The following is a 23650-nucleotide window of genomic DNA, read 5'->3' as shown; positions in this document are numbered from 1 at the left end:
TGTCAGATGGTTTTGATGCATTGACTAGTTTGCTGAACTGTTTTTCCCCTTCCTTTCTATTTTTTTTGTTATAAGAAATGGCTCTCTGGAAGGGGCAGGAAGGTGTAATCCAATGGGAAATACAAGTTATCAACAAAAATTTACTTTTGAGAAACAGTACCAAAGATTGGTTCCTGAGAAATTGCACTACAGACCAAGTTGACAATGACCCATTAAGAACTATTCTTTGGGTTTGGTCATTTAATGATGTCCAAGGGCAGATAGCTGTACTAACATCTAGCCCCTAGCTCCACCTTATCCACTTGTGGATAACAAGAGACTTTGTCAAATGCAGTGTTGAAATCACAGCATATAAGCTAGGTCTATAGCATCCTCCTGCCCCCTAATAATTTCACTGGGTCTATCGTCTCGTTGCTGCCATTTTTCCTCCAGCAGATTTCCCTCACAATCATCCCTATTCTCTCTTTAATTTTTAACCTATACCTATTCCATCCCCGCTGCCTACAGACATGCCCAAGTCTTCACTATCCTTAAAAAAATTGTACTTGAGTCTCCAATGCCCACTAGCTGTCATCATATATATCCTCCCTCTCTTCAGCTAAATTTAATAACTTTCTCCTCTATCCAACTACTTCTAAATCTGATGCATTTGGAGCTCTTAGGCTTATTACATTGAAACTAAAGTTACTAATGTTCTCTTAATTGTTAAATCTAATAGTTTTTTCCAATTCTTATTCTTCTGGACCTCTCTGTAACATTTGACCCTGTTAATTACTTTTTTTTTTCCTGGATATTTTCTCCTCTTTGGATTTTATGGCATAGTTCTCTTTCTGGGTTTTCCCAACTTCCTGACAACTCTTTAATATCTTTTGCTAGATTTCTTTCACTAAATCTCCAAGGTTCTGTACAGTCTTTTCCCCTCTTCTCTACTGTGTCACTAAATGATCTAATCAGTTCCCTTGAGTTCAATTATCACCTCTATGTTGGTGGCTCATATATCCATCCTTAGTCTCCCTCCTGAGCTTCACTCACACCACTATGCTAATGATCCTCAAATCTAATTATTTAGCTTGAACTTCTCTGTTGACCTCTACTCTCACATTTCCAATGTCAACCAGACCAGGCTGGCCTTTTACCTGGGGATGACTGGAGCCAAACAGAACAGGCCAGAGACAGAGGAATCAAGAATCAAGAATAGGAGTGTAATTTCAAAATGAGGGAAATAGTTTGCACAAGGACACATGTGCTGGGGCCTGTCCCTAGTAGGGGAATGGAGGGAATGTAGGGAGAGCTCAGTGATTAAACCAATGGCTACAGTGAGCTGGAGCCCTGCCATTGAGGGGGTAACAGCAACAATGAGACAACTTTGATTTATAGCAGGGTTTTATGACCAGAATATGGGCACTTGCCTCCAGTTCTTGACTCAGTTTAGAGAATACCTGATGCAGGTTAAAACAATGCAATAATTATGGGATTTTGCCGGAGGGTGAGAGGGCAAAGGATTGCTGTTATACCAAGCTCAGGGCACAGCCTGCTTGTTGGGTCTTAGCTTTGGAAAACAGGGTACCTCCTAATTATCTGGATACCAACTCTCTCTTTTTTTTAGAATCAATAAAAGCATTTAATTCAAACAGAAAAAGAAATTATATAAACATTCAAAATATTCTTAGCAAACATTTCATGTTGATTAGATTCATAATCTTGTCTTTTTTTTTTTTTTAATAACTTTTTATTGTTAGAACCCATGCCAGGGTAATTTTTTACAGCATTATCCCTTGCATTCACTTCTGTTCCGATTTTTCCCCTCCCTCCCTCCACCCCCTCCCCCAGATGGCAAGCAGTCCTTTACATGTTGAATGAGTTGCAGTATATCCTAGATACAATATATGTGTGCAGAACCGAACAGTTTTCTTGTTGCACAGGGAGAATTGAATTCAGAAGGTAGAAATAACCCGGGAAGAAAAACAAAAATGCAAGCAGTTTATAGTCATTTCCCAGTGTTCTTTCTCTGGGTGTAGCTGCTTCTGTCCATCTTTGATCAATTAAGGCTCTCTTTATCAAAGAGGTCCACTTCCATCAGAATACATCCTCAAACAGTATCGTTGTTGAGGTATATAATGATCTCCTGGTTCTGCTCATTTCACTTAGCATCAGTCCATGTAGGTCTCTCCAAGCCTCTCTGTATTCATCCTGCTGGTCATTCCTTACAGAACAATAATATTCCATAACAGTCATATACCACAATTTACCCAGCCATTCTCCAATTGATGGGCATCCATTCATTTTCCAGCTTCTAGCCACTACAAACAGGGCTGCCACAAACATTTTGCACATACAGGTCCCTTTCCCTTCTTTAGTATTTCTTTGGGGTATAAGCCCAGTAGAAACACTGCTGGATCAAAGGGTATGTGTAGTTTGATAACTTTTTGAGCATAGTTCCAAATTGCTCTCCAGAATGGCTGGATGTGTTCACAATTCCACCAACAATGTATCAGTGTCCCTGTGGATACCAACTATCTATGAGACATGGCAAACCTGATTTTCAGTAGACCTCTCAATCTTAACATGTCCAAAACCAAACACAAAATCTTCCCCTTCCAAAAACCCTCCTTTCTTTCAAACTCCCTGTTACCTTTGAGGGAACCATGAGGTTCCTGGTTCTCCAGCTGTGGGATCCTTGACTCCTCATTCTCTCTCCCTCCCCATATCCAAAGGGTTCCGAGGTCTATTGATTTCACCTTTGGAATGTCTCTTAAACATGCCTCCTTTTTGCCTCTGACCCTGTCACCACCCTGGTAAAGATTTCATCACCTCATGCTTGGTCTTCTGCAATACCTGCCAGTTGGTCTGCCAGACAAAAGTCTCCTAGTTCCAGTCCATCCTCCATTCAGCTGCCAAAGTGATTTTCCTAGCGCACAAGCCTGACCGTGCCATCCCCCAACTCAGTAAGGAGTTCCCTATCGCTCAACTGCATCAAATGTGAAATTCTCTGCTTGGCTTCCACAGCCCCATATAACCTACCCCACTCTTACCTTACTCCCCTTCCCCTGTTCTATGTATTTTCTAATGCAATGACATTGGCTTCTTCCGTCTACCCTGAACAAGACAGCTCCATCTTCCAATTCTAGGCAGTTTCCCTGCCTATCCTTCATGCATAGAATATCACTTCTCAATTCTGCCTCCTGCCTTCTTTCAAATTCTAGCTAAAATCTCTCCTTCTACAGGAAAACTTTCCCAGTCTCTTTTAATTCTAGTCCCTTCCCTCTATTGATTTCCTATCTAGCCTGTATATACCTTGCTTTGTACAAACATGTATTCTCCATTGAGCTCCTCAAGGGCCAGGACTGTCTTTTGTTTTTCTCTTTTTGATTTATTTTTTCTTTGTTTTGCCTTTTTTTGCCTCTCCAAAACTTAGCCCAGCGCCTGACACACAGTTAAGAAATGTTTGCTGACTGATTGTCTGACTTTGCATTGAACATTTTAAACTGGATTTCCATAGGCATCACAAACTCAATATGCCCAGAAAACATATTGTCTTTCCCCTCAAATTCCTTCTTCTTCCCTGTTTCTTCCTATCACCCAGGTCTGCAAGCTCAGTGTCATCCTTGACAATCCTACACTCTCACCCCACGTAGTCAATGGTTTCCAATTCTTGTTGTTCTTAGCTCCATTTCTTCATATGTGCCCATATTTCCTCTCATATCACCATCACCCTAGTTCATACTCTCATCATTTCCTGTTTGAACTACTGTACTCGCATGCTAATTATTCTCCCTAAAACATCCTTCACACAGCTGCGAAAGTGACCTCTGTCAGGAATATCTTCAATAAACACATGGACCATTCTCATAAAGATTTTGTAGAGATGTGGAAGTAAGTATACAAGTTGTTAATTACTGATGTTTTCTCAATTGCCCTTTTGGGGATAGTAACAGCATCTGATATTTTCCTTAAGCTTTAGTAGACTAGGAGATGTGATTTCTTAGTAGCCTCAAAATTCTCTCCTGTTCAAAATAGACCTCTTCCATGAAAAGAAGGTTCAGTGTAGCCTACCTGTTCTTTTGGCTCTTAGTCATGTTTGAGTACTTCCCTCGATAATGCTTAGTTTCTTTGACTTTCTTCAAGATTCAGTTCAAATCTCCCCTTTTGCAGAAGGCCTTTCCTGATCTGCCCAGTTGCCACTATCGTCCCCTCTCAGATAACTCTCCATCTACTCTTGTATGTACCTTGTATTTACTTAGGGCTTCACATGTTGTCTCTCTTGTTAGAATGTAAGCTCCTAGAAAGCAATGATTTTTTCCCCCTATCCTCAGCCCTTAGGATAGCATCTGGCACATAGTAAGTGCTTATTAACCAAAGTTTGTTGACCGACTGACTTTCTATCTTTGTTTTCATTAGTGTCATCTCTGCTTCCTCACATGGCACACTAGGGACTGAGATGAAGAGTCCAAATATGACGGCTCTGCTGTCACTGATGGAGAGAATAGTTTGTTATAATAATTTTGACAGATTGTTTCTATTTTCTTCCTGGTTTTTTTGTCCTTCTTCCAGTTTCATCCTTAAATACTTTCAGGATGCTCTGGTTTAATTGGGTCTTTTTCTGCAAATTTGTTCTTCCTTCTATCTGTTCCTGCTGTTTTATTTACAATACTGGTGAAAACTTTCCACCATCCTCCTCCATAAACAAGTTTCTATTCTAAATTGCTGTTGTACTTGCTTGCCATCTCTCTCCATTTGGCAAGGAAACCAAATATTTGCTGGATAATGCTTGGATTTGCTGTTTCTAGACTATTTGGAGATTTTTTATAGTATTGACTGATTTACACTAGTTAAATTTCCTCAGAAAATTGTGATAATCCATATTGATAACTTTTCTCTTATCTGTTGCCCATTTTTCAGCATTAATATCATGTTTAAAAAGGTCAAATGGGAGTTGCCTTAATGGTACTCTCTATTATCTCATTTTATTCCTTGTTCTAATTGGGTATTGATTTTTGCTTTTTATCTAACAAGCTTTGGATATACACCTGACAGTTCATTCAGAAAACAGTATCCAGTCATCTTCTATTAAAATAGAATCAAATTTGGTTTTTTGAAGGCTGTTCAATGGTCATCATGTCTAGCACCTTTTGACTCCTTTATTATATTTTATTCCCCCCTTTCCCAATTACATGAAAAAACAGGTTTAAGATTTTTTTCTTCTAATTTTGAGTTCCAAGTTCTTTCCCTCCTTTCCCCCATTGAGGAAGCAAGAAATTTTATATGGGTTATACATGTGGAGTCATGCAGATTTTCATGTAAAGTCACATTGACTTCTTTTTTGAAGAAAGTATCTCTGATATATGAGTGAAGTTTCTAATAGTATGAAAAACTTGTAGTTTTGTTGAAGTCTAGCTTTGGGGTACCTAAATGAAATTAGGGTTAAGGTCTAGTGGCAGGTTTGGAGTACAGATTCAGCGCAAGGGGGTCTAGTAGTGGCGCGAGTTCCCAATAAAAGCATTTATTGGCCTGGAGAGCCAGATTGATAAAAGAGGTGTATTATTGGATAAGCAAAGTTAAAGTATAGGCGAAGGTAGAGATAAGGAGGGCACTGGACAGAGGGTCCAGTGGACAGAGGGTCCTCACATGGTAGCCATGTTTGGAATCTCTGCCACGAGGGGTTCCCAGCGTGGCCTTTTTATAATAGGAGACTTAGCTCGAGGGGCTTTCGGGTATAGCCCCAAAGTTGGCTCATATCCGGGTGGGGCTGGGAACAGGTCAGATCTTCTATTGGAATTCAAAGGGACCAGGATTTGTGAGTTAAAGGGCAATTTACATTATTAACTAGGAGAGGGTGGGAATCTAGAAAGGAATCTTTCCCGCATCAGTCTCATTTCATATCTATGTATATATACATACAAACACACACATATGTGTATGCATATACGTGTGTATTTATATCTATAGCTGTCTTTTCCTATGCCCATCTATTCTTTAGAGTTACCAAATATCAAAGTATATGTTAAAAGGTCTTACTGAATTCTTCTTTCCCTTTATTCTCTGCAGTAGACTTTGGTGCATAGGTTGCAATTGTCAATTAATTCAATCAGTGAATGAACATTCTAAGCATCTATTATATGTTAGGTCCCTGATACAAAGGCAAAAATGAAAGGGTCTCTGATCTCAAGGAGCTCATATTCTATTCAAATTATATTCACAGTGGTCTTTTCCCAGATATTCATTATGATCATTGTAATATGAAATCAATAGTGAACCTATTAAGTGAATTTTCTTGCTCCCTTTGGATATAAGATAAAACAAACTCTGCTGAGTTATTTGTAACAACAGCAACAACAACAATAAGATCTAGTTTCAGTAACTTTCTTTTGTCTTGATAATCTCTCATCATATTGCAGATGTGGAAGAGGCCTGCACAGATAGGATTGTTATTAGGGTCAAGTGACTTAATGGATACAAAGCACTTTGCAAACCTTAAAGCACTATATCAAGACCAATTGTTATTCATATTACTATTATAATTTTTTCTTATCCTTTGGTCATCAGATCTCTGTTTTGATAATGATTTCAGTCTCTGACCATTCTACTACTTTCTAGATGACCTTGAACAATGTTTACAGAGCAATGGAAGATTGTACTGGTAAATGTTTAACAATCAGGCTCTGGAGAAAAGGAATATATGCACACATACTTTTAAGTTTAATCTGCATTATAAATATTCTCTTAAATTTAGACAATGAACAAAACAATAAATCAAGCCCTGATCTGTAGAGATTTCTAGGACGGAAATGCTTAAGCTGAAAATTTAACAATGAGCTCTAGCAAGCAGATTAGAACTGGTTTCATCACACTTCTAAGCTCTTTGAAATCTGCTCCCCTTAAATTCAGGGTACCTAATTAGATCACGTCAGATTTTACCAGGATTATCTACTCTTTTTCTATCACAAACTCTGTGATAGAGTGGTCATTTGCCCTAAAAGGACCTATCATTTTTACTTTGGGAACTAGCTTCTTCTTGTTGATTAGAAATAAGTCCAGAATAGCCATTTTCCTTGTTATTTTCTCCATCCTTTAAAGGATGAATTTATCATGAAGACAAATCATTGATCTTCCAGCTAGTTGAAGTGTCCCTGTCACTACAACATCATTATTCTCTACCAGATTTGTGATCTGTTTTTTAAAAATACTCCATTTAATTCTTTGTTCTGCTCAGAACAATATATAATGGACTCTTGGCCAGGAATGGAATGCCCCTAATGAGAGCACTTAAAAATATATCTGTCTGGAGTGTTGCATATTAAATCAAGCAGGATTCAAGCCAAAGAGGAGGGAGAAGTAAGAAAACTGCACATGTAGACCTACTAAGATTGGTACCACACAGAGAGTAGCAGATATAAAATAGGGAGAATAGAAACAGGGAGATAAGCAATATTATTTCTATTTCTATTAGTCTGTCTCTATTAGTCTTCTTGTTTCTCCCTCTCTCCCAAGTTCCTGGCTTTACCTTTATGAATGTTGCATCAATGTAGTTTAAATCCTGCTTCAGACATTTACTAGCTATACGACCCTGGGCAAATCACTTTGTCTCTGTTTCCTCCAGTTTCAAATGAAAATAACAAAAGCATTTTCCTCCCAGGCTTATTATGAAGATAAAATGAGGTAATTTTTATTTACAAAAGAGAAAGAAAAAGGAGAAAGGAAGTTATAAAAAAAGAACTTTCAGATTTCATATATATATGTATATATAAAACAGATATATAACATATAATCTTATTTTTAAAATCTCCTTTTTATTGATGTCATTTATTTTTTCATCATCTTCATTTCTAAATATATTTCTCCCTTCCCCTTCTCACAAGCCATCCCTTACAATAACGCTTAAGAAAGGGGGGAAAAAAGAAAGAAAGGCAGTTCAGCAAAATTAACATGTCAACTAAGTCTAAATAGCACAGGCAATGATCAACATTCATGTTCCCCTACCTCAGCATTAAAGGGAAAGAAGTATATTAGGTAATATCCAGTTACTGTTTTTTGGTTCTTTCTTTGTAAATATAGTTATTGTGTATATTGTTTTTCTAGTTTTATATACTGTATCCTTTATCAGTTCATGTAATCTTCCCATGCTTCTCTAAATTTTTATGTTTGGAAGTTCTTTTATCATAGTTATATTTCAGTACATTTGTATTTCACAAATGTGAAGTTAGTCTCTAGTCAATAGGAATATACTTTGTTTCTAGTTTTTGTTAACATAAAAAGTGCTAATATTTTGAACTATCTTGGACTATATGTATAGCAGTGAGATTTTTGGATCAAAGTAGTTGGATACTTTATCACCTTAAAAATTTTGTTTTTTGGTATTCTGGTTCTACAATGTTACCTCATCTCTTTCTATGTTCATTTATCTCCCTGTTCTCCCTATTTCTATTCTCCCTGCAATACTGTCTTTGCTACTCTCTGTGTGGTACCAGTTTTGTTAGGTCTACATGTGCACTTTTCTTACTTCTCCCTCCTTTTCAGCTTAAATCCTGCTTGATTAAATGTGCAGGACTCCAGAGAGAGACATATTTTTAGGTGCTCTCCTTAGGTGCATTCCATCCCATCATAAATTTTAAGCCATACTAGTCTCTTTAAGCAATTATTTTCCTCCTCATTAAAATCAGTCATTTTTGTTTATAAGTTGGGAATTCCATTCTTGAGAATTTCCCATTATTTTGGGACAAACTACCTGGAAATAAAAATTAAGCCACCTGCCCACAGACACAGAGACTGTCTCTAAGTACTCTGAATATAAAACTTGGGTGTTTGTAAATCCCTTCTGACCAAAGAATCTGGGTATGGAATCTGCTGTGCCTTAAATAGGAATCTCTCTGAATCATGTGACCACTCAGGAAGACCCTGAAAACTTTAATATCTGTCTGATGTCAGGGGTATATTATAGTGGAGCCTCCCTGAATCAACTTCTGAGAGCTGATTTTCAGTGTGAGCTTTATATCTCAGAAATCGGCAGATATCATTGATAGATTTGCGATTGATTTATTATTTTCTTTTTTTATTATAGCTTTTTATTTACAAGATATATGTATAGGTAATTTTCCAGCATTGACAATTGCAAATCCTTTTGTTCCAACTTTTTCCCTCCTTCCCCACACCCCTTCCCCCAAATGGCAGGTTGACCAATACATGTTAAATATGTTAGAGTATAAGTTAAATACAATATATGTATACATGTCCAAACAGTTATTTTGCTGTACAAAGAGAATCAGACTTTGAAATAGTGTACAATTAGCCTGTGAAGGAAATCAAAAATACAGGCAGACAAAAATAGAGGGATTGGGAATTCTATGTAGTGGTTCACACTCATCTCCCAGAGTTCTTTTCCTGGGTGTAGCTGGTTCAGTTCATTACTGCTCTATCGGGACTGATTTGTTTCATCTCAATGCTGAGGATGGTCAGGTCCATCAGAATTGATCATATAGTTTTGTTGTTGAAGTATATAATGATCTCCTGGTCCTGCTCGCTTCACTCAGCATCAGTTCGTGTAAGTCTCTCCAAGCCTCTCTGTATTCATCCTGCTGGTCATTTCTTACAGAACAATAATATTCCATAATGTTCATATACCACAATTTATTCAGCCATTCTCCAACTGATGGGCATCCATTCAGTTTCCAGTTTCTGGCCACTACAAACAGGGCTGCCACAAATATTTTGGCACATACAGGTCCCTTTCCCTTCTTTAAGATTTCTTTGGAGTATAAGCCCAGTAGAAACACTGTTGGATCAAAGGGTATGCACAGTTTGATAACTTTTTGAGCAGAGTTCCAAATTACTCTCCAGAATGGCTGGATGTGTTCACAATTCCACCAACAATGTATCAGTGTCCCAGTTTTCCCACACCTCCTCCAACATTCCGCATTCTCTTTCCCTGTCACTCTAGCCAATCTGACAGGTGTGTAGTGGTATCTCAGAGTTGTCTTAATTTGCATTTCTCTGATTAATAATGACTTGGAGCATCTTTTCTTATGGGTAGAAATAGTTTCAATTTTTTCATCTGAGAATTGTCTGTTCATATCCTTTGACCATTTATCAATTGGAGAATGGCTTGGTTTCTTATAAATTAGAATCAATCCTCTATATATTTCGGAAATGAGGGCTTTATTAGAACCTTTGACTGTAAAACTGTTTTCCCAGTTTATTGCTTCCCTTCTAATCTTGTCTGCATTAGTTTTGTTTGTACAAAGCCTTTTTAATTTGATATAATCTAATTTTTCTATTTTGTGATCAATAATGATCTCTAGTTCTTCTTTGGTCATAAATTCTTTCCTCTTCTACACATCTGAGAGGTAAACTATCCTATGCTCTGATTTATTATTTTCATGATGATTGTCTAAAGAAAGTGAGGGAGAAAAAAAATTAACATTAAACTAAAAAGTGTGGCTCTGTGGCCTGGATTCCATCATGATAATGCCCCCAGGAAACCTCTTCACCACCTTGCCAGAATGCATCAGTTTTGGTGGGGATTTTTTTGGCTCAAATCTTGGAAGGAGGAAGTAGGAAAGGTGGTACTTTGTGTAGAACATGAATTGGTTGTAGGACAGGAGGCTTTTTCCTATATAGAACATAATGCTAAATCTACAAGATCACAACACAACTTGACAGAAAGACTTAAAAGGATTCAGAAACTTAGAATTGTGGTTCCAGTCTGCTGGAAGATGTAGAACGATTTAAAAGTAGACATTTTACATTTCACCCTGACATCTGACAGCAAAGTGGCAAAGTTGACAATTCTTATTTTTGGTGGCTCCTTCCCTTGCTGTCAGCTGTGGCTACTTGGGTAGATCTTGCTTGTCACTGACCCCAGAGAAGAGATGATATTGCTGTTATAATCCAGACCTTTTAAAGCTCACAAGGTCAGGTGCTCATTGACACAAAAAAGATGTAGAAAGAGCCAGGTCTTGCACATACTCACTTTGTTAAGTGTCCTCAACACTAGATGTCATGCCGATAGGATTGCCATCATATTGGGGCAGACAAGGAAGGGCCGGTGTATCATCTTGTCACCTGAAGGACTACAGCTTAGAAGTACCCAAGGATAGAAATGGTCTTGTCTTTTAAAAATTCCCTTGAATTTTTAGTTGCTCTGGCTCAGGAACCAATTAAAGGATTCTTCATCACCTCACATTGCAAATACCTGAGCCTTGCATGACTCAGGTGAGATGGGTTCAGCCCAAGCTTCCACCCAAGTAGTCACCACTAATGGCGATTACACTTACTCCACAGTGGAGAAGGGCTCCCATTACATGAAAAAGGACTCTTACTCAAGCCTGTAAATAATCAAGGAAATTCCCCCCTAAGGACTATAGAAAGGACTCACATTCAAATCCAGAGACAGTCAAGAAACGTATTTTCATTGGGACTTGTGCAGTTCTTCTGAGTCACACTATTTATCGTAGTGCAGAAAAATTGTTTTTTTTTCTGGCTTAGTCTTTCCTTTGTCCAATACGTTGTCCTCTGCTTCCCGATTTCCTCTCAGCTACCTCTCTCTTCCTCCATCTTGCCTCATATCTAGTTCTTCTAGGCCTGGAAGCTTCTAGGGCAGAAATTTCTGGTTTTCTAGACCCTTGACCTCAGAGGTGGAAAACCAAGTAGACTCACTGAAAGCAGGATCTTATTCCTTCTGAGCCACACTCACTCTCTGGAGTGAGACATCACTCCAGAGATATTGGAAATACTCTGTTCTATGGAGTGAAGACAGACCCAGGAGTCCTGGCGAGAAGCACAAGCCAAATCTTCAGAGAAGCCTCATGTAAGAGCATCCTAGACTTCTTCCTACCCCCACTGTCCAACCCCCCGACGCCTGCACAGTCCACGATTCATCATTCTAGAGAAGGGCCAAGAACCTGGCTTGGTCGTTGGTTCCAACCCTTCCTCCAGTCCCTACTTCTGTGCTACATCCCTAGTTCTCCCCACAAAGGCACCATGACTCTGCTGCTCCTCCAGGGGCCCCATTTGGGCAATCTTCTGGGATAGCCGCTGGAGGGAGAGAGGCAGGAACCAACGCTGGTGCTTTTATGCAATGAGGATATCCCAGAAGATAGCAACTGTGCAAACCCCATTCCAGAGTATCACGGAGTAGGGCTTCTTTAACGTTTTCCACTCGTACCCCCTTTTTGCTTGAGAAGTTTTTATGTGACCCTGGCTCTATAGCTATAGAATCAAACATTTGCTAATAATAAATAATAATTTCAGGATCCCCTTCATTCAGTTATGAGACCCCATGTCCCTATCTGTGTCCAAACCACAGTTTAAGAAGCATCTAGAACATGATGTCCCTATCTGGTCCTAGGGCTTTTCCCCTTCAGAGGAGCAGCAGACTTTTCCCAGATCTTGGTACTGCTTAATATCTTTTTAAGATTACTTCCACCTGCCACTCACTGCTTGCAGCCCCCGTGTGTCTCTTTTTTGTAGTCAATATTGCTTTCCTTCTATGGAAATAAGTCTCATCTAATGAAATTATGTATGTAAAATGTTTTGTAAACTTAAAAGAACTATTAAAATGCCAGCTATTACTATACCGGTGCCTCCTCTTAGCAAGAGCTGAGCAATCCAAGGAGACCAACATGGCTTGTTCTTTTCAAGGCCATATTCATTCCAAACTCCGTGTCTTTGATCATGCTGTTCCCTTAGTCTGGAAGGGCTCACCTCCTCCTTTCTGCCTTTCCAAATTCCACTCACCCTCTCAGATTCAAATCCTATCTCAAAGAATCATAGATTGAATTGGAAGGAAACTTGGAGGGTATATCTAGTTCAGCTTTCCACCCTAAGCACATTGGAATCTCTCTGACATTGACCTTAACATGTACTTGGACACTTCCAGTGAAAGAAAGCTCATTATCTCACATTTCTTTTTCTTTTTTAAAAATTTATTTTAAATTTATTAATTTAATTTAAGACATTTTTAAAATAAGATTTTGATTTCCATTTTTTGGGGAAATTTTTGAAATCTATTTCATCATTGGTTAGCTCTGTTTAATTAGTTAAATTTTTTTTTTGGTAAGGCAATTGGGATTAAGTGACTTATTCAGGGTCACACAGCTAGTGAGTGTTAAATGTTGGAGGCTGGATTTGAACTGACTGGTACTCTATCCACTGTGCCATCTAGCTAATCCTTGGCTCTAACTGTTAAAGAACATCAAACCAAAATTCAGCTCCTTTTGTCAAAATCCATCTCCTGTTCCTTGCTTTCCAGTTGGAGCTATATAAGCAGTGCCTGACTTTAAATCCGACCTTAAACACTTAACTAGTAATGTGAGCTTGATCAAGTCACATAACTTTTTGCCTCAGTCTCCTCATCTGTTAAATGGGGACAATAATAGCAACTACCTCCAGGATTGCTGTGAGGATAAAATAAGATAATATTTATAAAGCACTCAACAACCTTTAAACCTCAACCAGGTTTCCCATGGGAAACTTCCCTACTGCTGCAGCCTCTTTCCTGAATTTCTGTAGTGTTTCTCCTCAGAATTAGAACTCAGCGTAATTGATGGTTACTTGTGCGAGTATCTCCTAGAGTATGGGGATTTCTCGACTGTGTCTTGATGTTTCTGCAGTGCTGGGCCCCTCCAGCCCCCGCAGGACTAAGCCGACAGCCGAGTGGCGGGCGGGAACGGGAAGCACACCACCGGAAGAGACGGGACGTCCTGAGGATGGGCTGAGTTGGCTATCAGGGTCTTGGAGGGCCGGGGGCATCACAAAGGGGAGGAGGTCACGTGGCCCATCTTCGACTCCTTAACCCCACCTTGTCTGTGTGCTGGGCCTTCCATCTGAGCCTCTGTTTCTTAGCCTCTAGCTCACTCCTTTCTGTGGCTGTAGGGAGACAGGGCTTTGAACAGAGAGGGGCAGAAATAGGCTGGTTCAACCCCCTCACCGCACATGGGACGGAGCCACCTGCCCAGAAGCAGAGGAGTTGCTTAAATGAGCTGAGGAGGTTTGGCAAAGGCTGAGCTGGGAGGTACCCCGGGCGGGACACCCCAGACTAGGAAGAAGGGCCAAACAGAGGGGAAGAGGGGGCCCTGGGGGGAGGACATTAAACCTCTGCGCGAGACCCCCTGCTGGGCTTAGCCGATGACCAGCTTCCCCGGAGGACCCTCCCTGGGAATGGCCAAGAGCCTCCAGCGGCCCGGCTGAGCAGCTGGTCAAGCTTGCCGGAGCCTGGGGTTGCCCATCAGAATGCTTTTTCAGAGAAGCCTCATGTAAGAGCACTGTCCAACCCCCCGACGCCTGCACAGTCCATGATTCATCATTCTAGAGAAGGGCCAAGAACCTGGCTTGGTCGTGGGTTCCAACCCTTCCTCCAGTCCCTACTTCTGTGCTACATCCCTAGTTCTCCCCACAAAGGCACCATCACTCTGCTGCTCCTCCAGGGGCCCCATTTGGGCAATCTTCTGGGATAGCCGCTGCAGGGAGATTCTTTAATGGGTGGTCTCCATGCAAGGACCTGGGGACAGACGGCTCGGAACAGACCGGACAAACCCGAACCGGGGACTCTGGGAGGAAGGAAAATAACCGGGAAATCAGTGAAGGGAACTTCCAGGGCAGACCGTGCTAACGGGCTTAGTGGCTGCCCCAGGGGAGACACGTGGGCAGAGAGTAAGCCTGAGGCACCCCGGGAACTAAGGGTGAAAGGCCCCTCCAGAGCCTGAAGGCCCTAGGAGCTCCAGCCTCGGTCCCCGGGGACTTCCCGCCTGCTCACTCGGGGACTGGGTGCCAGGTGTCGGGAGCAGAGCAGGGAGCTGGGGCGGCATAAGTCCAGGTGGCCCTGCAAGCCTGGGCCGGGGGAGGGAGGAAACTCGGGGCGTGTGGCTGCGCCTGGGTCCTCGGGAGGGGAGCAGACAGGGCCTGATATGTTATGGCAGGTCCCCCGCTGCCTGGAGCCAGCCCGGAGCGAACACTGCTGATGGCTTTAATTGCTTTCAGATTCGATAGCCCAGCCCGTGACAGGCTCCACGGTGCCACCCGCTGAGCAGCTGCAGAGGAGCCCACTGGCCTTCAGCCCCCTCCCTTCCTGACCCCACTTCCTATCCCGCCCCCGTTACCTTCCCTCTTCCCAGCACCTTGCTCTCTGCCCAACTTCCCCAGCCCAGCGCCTGTCCCTAGAGCCAGCACCCATCTGTAGCCCCCCACCCGTTTAACTTCCCTCCCCGTTACCCGGCTTGCCCCAGCACCCTGGCACCCACACAGCCCATTCCCACCCCCCAGGGGCCCAGGACCTCAGGCGCCGGCGCCTTCTCAGTTCTGAATTGGGAGCTCGGAGCCCACGCCTCCCTCAGCAGTCACCCTCCTGTGTGTGTCCCTGCCCCTGCTGCCGGGACCGCCAGGCCAGGAGACCCGGGGGCCGGGGCAGAGGGGAGCAGAAGCCTCGGAGCGGGCCGTGCTGGGGGATGATGGATCGAGTTGGGGGAGGGGGGGTCCTGAGAGATGGGTCTCGGAGAATCAAGGATGTCTAAGAATGAGAGTATCTCCAGTGGAGCTGTCCAGCCCTCGCTTTCCCCATCCTAAGCCTTAACTTAAGCCCCCACTTTTTAAAATTTGTTTTTTTTTTAATTTTCAAAACATATGCAAGGAGAATTTTTCAACATTGACCTTGAAAAACCCCACTCTTGAGGACCAGCATAAATCACCTTTTTGAGGGTCAATAGAGCTCTCAGCCCAATGCAAATACCTCCCCGCGGGAGTGTGGTCCTCCCGTGGCCTGGGTCTGGGGCCAAGGAGCTGGGCCAGAGACCCCAGCCCCATTAGGATGTAGGGAAGGGCCAGGGGAAAGGTTCCACCAGCTGGAAGCCAACCCGGAACGGGCTTCAATCGCAGGGCACATGGAGAAGAGCGACCAGGTGCAGGCGAGTCTCGCCAGCCCCCCTGAGGTTTGGGGGCAGGGCAGGGCATGCAGAAGGAAATGAGACTTTCCTGGGAGCAGCCTGCAGGGGGACGGGGGCCTGATTGGCGCCAGTTGTGGTACCCCACAAGGGTGGGGCGAGGGGTAGAGAAGCAGGGGAGTTGGTACCTTCTTCTGTTGTCATGTTTCTTCCCTTAGAGAAGTAATACCCGACTCCCAAGGAAAGTAGGATGGAGGGGGACAAGGCTGGGAGAAGGGGGGTGGGGATGAAGAAAACTTTTCTCCCCCCACCCCCCTCCATCTGCTCCTTCCTGGGTGACTCTGATCGCTTTAGACAGGGCCTCCTGAATGCAAAGATGTTTTGCCTGGAAAAATCTATTACAAGTTGCTATGAGAAAGACAGCAATTTCCTCCTTCTGTCTCCTTTCTCAGGTCTCTCGAGGTTCCTGCCCCAGGCCAGTCGAGGGGCAGGCGGAGGCCGGCCTTCTGACTCCTTCCCCCGGCACTCCCCCCCACCCCCCCCAGCCCAAGTCCCGCTCTCCGGGCCCGCCGGTAACTGAAGCCGGCACAGATCTCTCCGGGCAGCCTTTGTCCTGCCAGGGCACTACCCTGTGCTCCCGAGTCATCGCAGAGCTGCCTTGTGCAGCCAGGGAAGGTGGGGGCCCTTCTCTCGGCTCTCTTTCTCTGCTAGGAAGAAGGCAGGGTGCCCTGAGGTCTGTGAGGGGTCCCGGGCTTCCCCCTTTGCTGCTGGCGGCTGGCTCCTGGCCCCAGCTTCCAGGGACTCTGGCCCTACCTTCCTGGAGCTCTGGTCCCCGGCATTGGCTGCTCAGTGCCTCCCCCCCAGAGCGCCTCTGCGGTGGGGAGCCAAGCTGGGAAGTTAACCGGGGGGCTCGGGGCCCTCTGCCCCTGGGTGCAGTAGCAACTCCTGCTCGGTGCTCCTGAAGACCCCTGAGGAAGGCAGTGCAAGCACTGTAAGTATTCCCATTAGATGGAGGAGAAAACGGAGGCGCCCAGCTGGTGAGTCCCCGCCCGTCAGAGCCGGAGGCGCCCTGGCCATCTCCTGGGTCTCTCGGGCCCTCTTACAGAGGAGGAGACCGAGGCGCAGAGGAGGGGCCCAGGGCCCCTCCCCGCAGCCGGAGCTTCCACCAGGCCAGGCCCATGATGGTGGTCGCCGCCGACGTTTATGGGGTGCACTAAGGATGGCAGTGCCCGACACAGGCTACAGCCCGCGCAGTAACCCTGGGAAGCGCCCTGGGGGAGGAAGCCCAGGCCGGGAAAGGCGGTGACCTGCCGCGCCCCAGGTGGCACCCAGACCCAGTCGGCCGCTGCCACGTCGGGGCCCTCTCCCGGCAGGAGGGGGCTTTCCTGAGGGACTCACAAAGTCCCAGGCAGAGATGGGCCCCTCTTCGCTCCTTCCTTCTCGCCACACAGGCTGTTCTGTCCAGGGCTAGTGACCGGAGCAAACCTCGAGTTGGGGGGGGGGGGTGCGGTGAAGAGAAGCGCGGACTCCAGGGCTTCATTAAAAAACAAAACTTTTTATTTGGTCCATTGGAGCCTGAGTCTGAAAACCACCCATGGAGAATTCGTATCATACAGGGATTACAGTTCTGATTTACAATTGACAAAATAGCCTATGTTTCATAAGAGCTGGACAGTATTTACAGGGTTAAAAATATTCACAGCTCAGAGAGAATAAAAGGAAATAAAAAGGAGAAAAGGAAGGGCAGAGTATAGTGTTTTAGGTATTTTTTGACAGATTTTTTTTTTCTTAAAAAAGGGTAACCACAGAAACAAAGGGCTGGATGAGCTTGGCTCCCCGCTGCCAGGGGAGTGGGGCAGCAGGTCTGATGAGGCAGTGCAGAGGTGGGGTCCTGCGGGAGGGCCGGGGGCAGGAGCACCCAGGATTGGTGAGCCTCCTTCCCAATTTTCCCTCCTGCAGGGAGCCCGGGCTCAGACATTCACAAAACAGACACCAAAGAATTGAACATCCCATTGCTGCACCCCATTCTGGGAGCACAGGGAATGTGAGGGAGGGGGAAAGGGTACATCTGGGGGGGACAGGAATAGGGAGGGTGGTAGGGAAAGCAATTGCTGGGGCACTACCAGCCACTTGGGCCCCGAGTCTGAGACTATCCCCATCCCCACCCCAGAGGCTGGATTTTCACCCTGGGCTTCCGAAAAAAGATCTGGGGCTTGAGTATGAGAGGATTTTGGTAACCTAATGATAGCAAAAGGCCCTCTGCAAAATGGATGCAGAGGACAAGATTAATGTATGTACTAGGCTAGGCTACCCACCTGGCACTGGGATTGGCTGCCGGGAACGGCTAGGTGGTGAAGATGGGATTGGACCTGGGGGATATCCAAATGCATGAAGCTGGGAGCTATGCTACACTGTGACATGCTTCTATTTAGTACTTTTCTGAAACCTGAATTATTATTCTGAAGTCTTTGTTGAGCCTGGCACTAAATCAGGCCCCTGCTCAACAGGACGCCAGGCTGGCTGGTCTCAGTCGGAGCCAGAGCCAAGTGGGAACAATGACTCAAACTGGACTTTCCCTTGCCCCTGCTGCTGGGGTACAACACCCAGAGAGGGCCCTGGATTAAAAAAAACTTAGCACCTATGGAGTTGTGGAGGGGAGGGATCCTAGTTTTCACAAGTGCCAGTTTCACTTCATATAAAAGTTTAGTCTCATGGGACTGGTGGCCCTATCTATTTCGTATTTCTAAAAGGAAGATGGGTTTCTAGGGACCCCCGGGAACCAGAATGGGGGTTAGGACAATGATGGCCCTGATACTCTGGGATGGCAGATTGTTCTGAACTGGAGACAGGCCTGGCACTAGAGGCTGCAGCCCTGGGGCTGGAGGCAAAGACTGGGATAGGCTAGAACTCACTGTGCCAGCCGAGTTCCAGGGCCACATTGAACAAATCAAGAGCCTCTGGGGCCAGAGAAGAGAGCATGGTCTCCTCCCCCTCCAACTCACCTCCTTCCCCAGAAGGTCAGAACAAACTTGTCAGCCCTAACATCCCGGGCTCACAAGGCAGAAGGGTTTGCTTAAAGGTTTGAGAAGGAATTCCATTAAAAAACAAACGATCGGCAATGGGCAGCATGGCCACTTAGGGACCCTGTGGACATTCCTCTTCACCCCCATCCTAGGCCAAGCTGGACAAAGAAGAGTTATCACTATCAAAAAGGGGCCAAAGTGAAATCCCAGCCACTGCAGCCTCTTCCCACCCCAGGGAAGGTGGGAGCAGAAGGGAGGCCCCGTCTCTGCCCTAAGGGCATGGCTTCTATCCTAGCACTGCTCTCTCCAGGAGTTGCATAGAATCATTGGGGGGGATGGGAGGGATAGGGTCAGGAGGAGAGGTGAGAGGGCCTTCTGCTGAAATCCAGGCCTTGGGACTCCCCATTTTCATTCCCGTCTCTGTTTTATTAAAAACACAGTTTCAGGCCTAGTTTCTATCTTCCTGCTCAGCTGTGGACAAACCGTCCTCCTAGAGCACATGAAAAACCAGGGTCTTGAAGGACCCTAGTCCCAGACTGGGGGAGTAAGTCCCTATGACCTGGGTGAGGTGGGGAAGTGGGAAGAGGGAGATGGCTGCAGTATACCTGAAAGGAGATGAACCAGGGAAGGGGAAGGAAGAGGTGAACTTGGACCTGAAAGCTCTGAGCCAGGTGCCTCCACTGAAAGCCTTCCTTCCATCAACACAAATGCCTCCGATCCTGCCCCCATGAGTATTTTGGTTTTGTGGTTTGAAATCCTGGCTAATATTTTCAAGGGGAAAGGACCCCAAAATTTCCATGATAGAAGAATCTAAAAAGAGGGGTTCAGAGGAAGCTCGCCTCCAACCCTCTCTTGATCCCCAGCCCTCACACCCTCTTTTCTGCACCCAGCTAGCTCTCTTAGCAGCTTCCCAGGGACTGGCCACAGTGGAGACAAGCAGTGTCTTCTTGAGAGGTATTTTGTTTTGCCGAAGCTGACGCCGTGGCTGGATCCTGGACCAGGAGGGTTCGCCCCGACATCACGCCTCTGGGGCCAGCCACCACGCAGCTCTCCCCCTCCAGCGGCGGGAGGATGTCAGAATTAGGAGGTGGGTAATGGCCACTACAGGCTACAGGGCTATGTCCCTTGGATGGGGATCCTGAGATTTCTAAGGTTCAAGCATTATTAAGTCTCTGCCCCCTACATCCTCCAAGTCTCCCTCATAAAGTGCATGCAACTGGGGGAGGGGAAGTGATCGGAACCCCAGGCCCACTCAGTTGGGTCTCTCCCAATCCACCCTAGGGCAGAAGCAGGAGAGAAAGACCCAGGGCCTGGGCCTTTACTTCAGGTGTGCTGGCTCCAAGGCAGAGACTCCAGAAGAATCCTTAGAGTGATTAAGAAGAGGAAGGGGAGGCTGCAGGGGAGGGGATGGGAACAGAGAGGTCAGGACGTGGTGAGCTTGGCTGCCGTGAGGGGCAGAAGGGGCTGGGAACCCAAATGAACTGAGGAGGCGGGAAGCAAGGAGGGGCTGGGTGGGCAGAGAGGGAGGTGCCCCTGCCAGGGCAGGGCATGGGTCAGAGGGGCCGGGGGCCGTGGAGCCCAGCCACCTCGGGCGTGAGCAGGGGGTTGTGAGTCCCTTTGGTGGACATCCAGTCGTTGAGGAAGGCCTGGGCAGCCTTTCGGTGAGCCAGGCGGTGTGTGATGGAGAAGCCGGCGTTGCCCTCCAGCTGGGACAGGATCACCAGCACCTGCCTGGAGAAGGACCGGTGATGGAGCCGGGCAGAAGGGAGGAGGCCCCGCCCCCACCCCATCCAGAGCCGGCGGAGCCCCCTGCGGCTGGGCACATACCCAGGGAAGGGGCCAGAGCGGGAGGGGGCTCACCTGTGCAGGGGCGGGACACTGTCCTGGGTCTTGAGGCTGCCTCGGGTGGAGACTACATTGAAGCTGTCGGTGCAGTCACATTGCACATGCAGAAAGGACTTGGGGTGTCGGTTCTCTACGACCACAATCAGGCCTGCCCAGCCATGCGTCAGGTAGTAGCAGGTCATGCCCTCCCGGCCCTAGGGCAAAGGGGAACCACGTGGCTGAGTCCTCCTCTCCTCCCTGCACCCGCCCCACCCCCAACAAAGGGCTGAGGAGCAGGAGGGAGAAGGGCTGGGCGGGCTGGGCCGGCGGCTCCCAGGACCACGGCGGCTCCCAGGACCATGGCTGCTCAGCCGGTGCCCTCTACTGGCCTTCTGAAGAGCCGCATGCAGGCAGAGCAGACCCAGCCAGGGACCATCAGCGAGCCCCCCTCCACACCCTCCAGATGAGTGACCGGAGGGTCCATGTGCTGGCTGGCGCTCATCCCAGGGTGCCTCTGAGGGGCCGGCCCACCCCGCGGCCCCGGGGCTCGGCCCCCTCCCTACCTCGTGCCTCTCGCCCTTGTTCTCCGTCAGGAGGATGATGGCGTCGGCCAGAGTGGTGGGCTGGGCCTCGATCTGCTCCACCATGACCAGTCTCGAGCTGTAGATAGCCAATATGTGTCCAGGAGGTTCTGGGGCACTGCGCCCTGCTCCTCCTGTCGGGCTGGAAACTGGGCAGGGGCAAAGCAGTGAGGGGAGAGCCTGAGTGAGGGCAGACAGCGCAGCTTCTCCATCCCCTGAACAACTTCCCCGCTGCCGCTGGGGACGCCGCCGGTTCTCACGGACGAGGTCCCCTCGCCTCGCTCCCTAAGCGGATGAGACCGCCGCCCACTCTGCTGGGATAGAAGGGGAGCCAAGGGAGAAGTGTCCACCAAGAAGGCGAGAGCACAGGTTCTCCCAAAGGATTTCTTTTCACCCTGGTCTGTCCAGCTGGGGCCTTGAGCCTAAGCCATCCTATGCGGCAGAGGTTAAGCATTCACCTTTCTTGGCCCTTTATCAAGCAGCCCCTCAGACAAAGCTAGAACTCCTAGTCTCAACCGCTTCCAACTACAGAGTAAGGTTCAGAAAGGACCCTTGAAGTCACCTCCATTTCCTTAATGAAATCTGTCTATACTAAGGTCGTACTCTGCGTCCCCGGCTTTGATCACTAGAAACTTCCGGGCAGAAAACTATGAGAATGGTTGGCAATGTGGCAGTTTCAGAATCCTGTTATTTGGACCAGTGGATGTTTTCACACATGTTATACTTCCTGATCTGACCAGCAGGATACAAAGGGTTTTTGACATCCTTGGATCCTCACACAGCATTCAGCACAGGGCCAATGCTTAGGAGACGCTCATGACATCATCAGGAATTTGGCTCACATAATTTACATAGCATTTTGTGGTTTATGGAGCAAGAAAGGTAGTGAAAATATTACTATTTTTATTTTGCAGACTCAGGAGGCTATGACTTGCTCAACGACATAAGTTGATGAGAAGCACAGCTAGATTCAAAACCAGGTGGACCTTCTCAAAAAAAAAAAAAAATCACAGAATTTTCAAAGTGGAAGGGACTGATTGGTCTAAGTACTTTATTTCACAAAAGAGGACACAGTCACAGATGAGTGACAGAACTTGATCACGGTCACCCAGTCACTGATAAATTCTCGTCACTCCCTGTGTTCTCTCGCCCGTGCCCCTCCCTGGCTGCTAAGTGCCTGAGCCGGCCCCAGTCATCCTTACCCTGAGCTGTCATGGCAGGGCTCCAGTGGTTGAAGGCACAGCACACAACTGCATACTCCCCCGGCTCCAGCATCACATCACAGTTCACAAACTTCTTTACTGCCCGTTTGCTGTGGGCCAGGAGCCGGCCCAGACTTAGCTTATTTCCGCTGCTGAAGGTTGCTCGGAACACCATGATGCAAAGGTCCAGGAGATGGCTGTCAACAGTGTCTGACCGTCTGCAAAGGGGTAGAGAGGGGAGGCTTTGGTCGGGATCTTAAAGCCCATCTCTCCTAGGGGGAATGCCATACTAAAGAGCTTAAGGAAAGACAAACAAAGTAGACCCAATAGTCATAATGTAGAGATGGGTGTATGGGATGCTACCCATACTGAGGAAGGAATCTTGCAGGAAAACCCACCCAGAATGCCTCACCAAACAGGACTCGCTGTGTCATAGCGGTATCTTGGAAAGGTGCAGGAGCCCGGAGCAGAGCTCATTCTGCTTGTCTACTCTCAATACTGTTTCCTATCCTGAAATCTTCCTAGATATTCTCTTACCTCCCAAACTCTCATGCAAAAGTCAAATCAAAGGTGCCCAAGATCTTTCCCATCTTCCTGTATCTTAGCCTGCTCTTGAGCTTCTGGGGAGGGCTGAGTAGTGTTAACAAAGCAGGAGTACAGACTTACCCCAGAGCAAGGCAACCCTTAAGCTCCTCCCTCACTCCCTGGCTTGGCACCTACCTGCTCCCCTCCTGGAAGAGAGCAAACTCCAGGGTGGCTCGTTCTAGCACAGTCAGGGAGGTCACCATGATGGGTCCGCTTGCCTTATTGGGGAAGGCACCCTGCACACGCACTTCATGCCAGTCTGAGTGGATCTTGCAAATATCAACAGAATCAAAGTACCTGCAGAAAGAAGGGTGAGATTAGGAGAAGGTAAAATCATCTGGCGTTTAATCTGTTGACCATACACTCACTGGATGAGCCTTGACAGTAAAACCACAAAGATCCTTGGCCCTTCCTCCATGGGGATGATGGCTACAGCTCACTTCTCTGGGTTCCAGGCTCCCCATCTTTGGAAACTCAGCTCAGGCTCTTCAGAGAATCTGAAGAGAGAGGGCAACCTAGAGGTTGCGGCAATGCTGACCACAGAGACCCTTCACTCCCTGGGAAGTGGG

General features: G+C 46.4%; 1 protein-coding gene and 1 long non-coding RNA gene across 4 annotated transcripts in view; one reads left to right on the top strand and one right to left on the bottom strand.

Annotated features, from left to right (window-relative positions):
* The window catches only part of LOC127543010 (uncharacterized), a 53295-nt gene extending 36835 nt beyond the window's left edge, over nt 1-16460 (top strand). The window contains exon 3 of the long non-coding RNA XR_007949074.1: nt 16319-16460. This is a non-coding gene — a long non-coding RNA (uncharacterized LOC127543010). The remainder of the gene's footprint in view (nt 1-16318) is intronic.
* A 941-nt stretch (nt 16461-17401) lies between these two features.
* Nucleotides 17402-23650, bottom strand: part of CAPN15 (calpain 15) — a 99031-nt gene continuing 92782 nt past the window's right edge. For 2 of the 3 annotated variants that reach the window (XM_051968959.1, XM_051968960.1), the window contains 5 exons: nt 23217-23378; nt 22497-22714; nt 21277-21443; nt 20750-20928; nt 17402-20620 (listed from right to left, as the gene is read on the bottom strand). In XM_051968959.1, coding sequence (XP_051824919.1) covers nt 20443-20620; nt 20750-20928; nt 21277-21443; nt 22497-22714; nt 23217-23378 — 904 coding nt within the window. In that variant the 3' untranslated portion in view covers nt 17402-20442. Of the gene's footprint in view, nt 20621-20749; nt 20929-21276; nt 21444-22496; nt 22715-23216; nt 23379-23650 lie in introns of those variants that run through there. The other variant, XM_051968961.1, reaches the window with a different exon arrangement.

The sequence above is a fragment of the Antechinus flavipes genome, chromosome 1 (assembly GCF_016432865.1).
Source record: "Antechinus flavipes isolate AdamAnt ecotype Samford, QLD, Australia chromosome 1, AdamAnt_v2, whole genome shotgun sequence".
NCBI lineage: Eukaryota > Metazoa > Chordata > Mammalia > Dasyuromorphia > Dasyuridae > Antechinus > Antechinus flavipes.
Note: the sequence above shows the minus strand (reverse complement) of the source record. Positions and strands in the feature narration are given on the sequence as shown.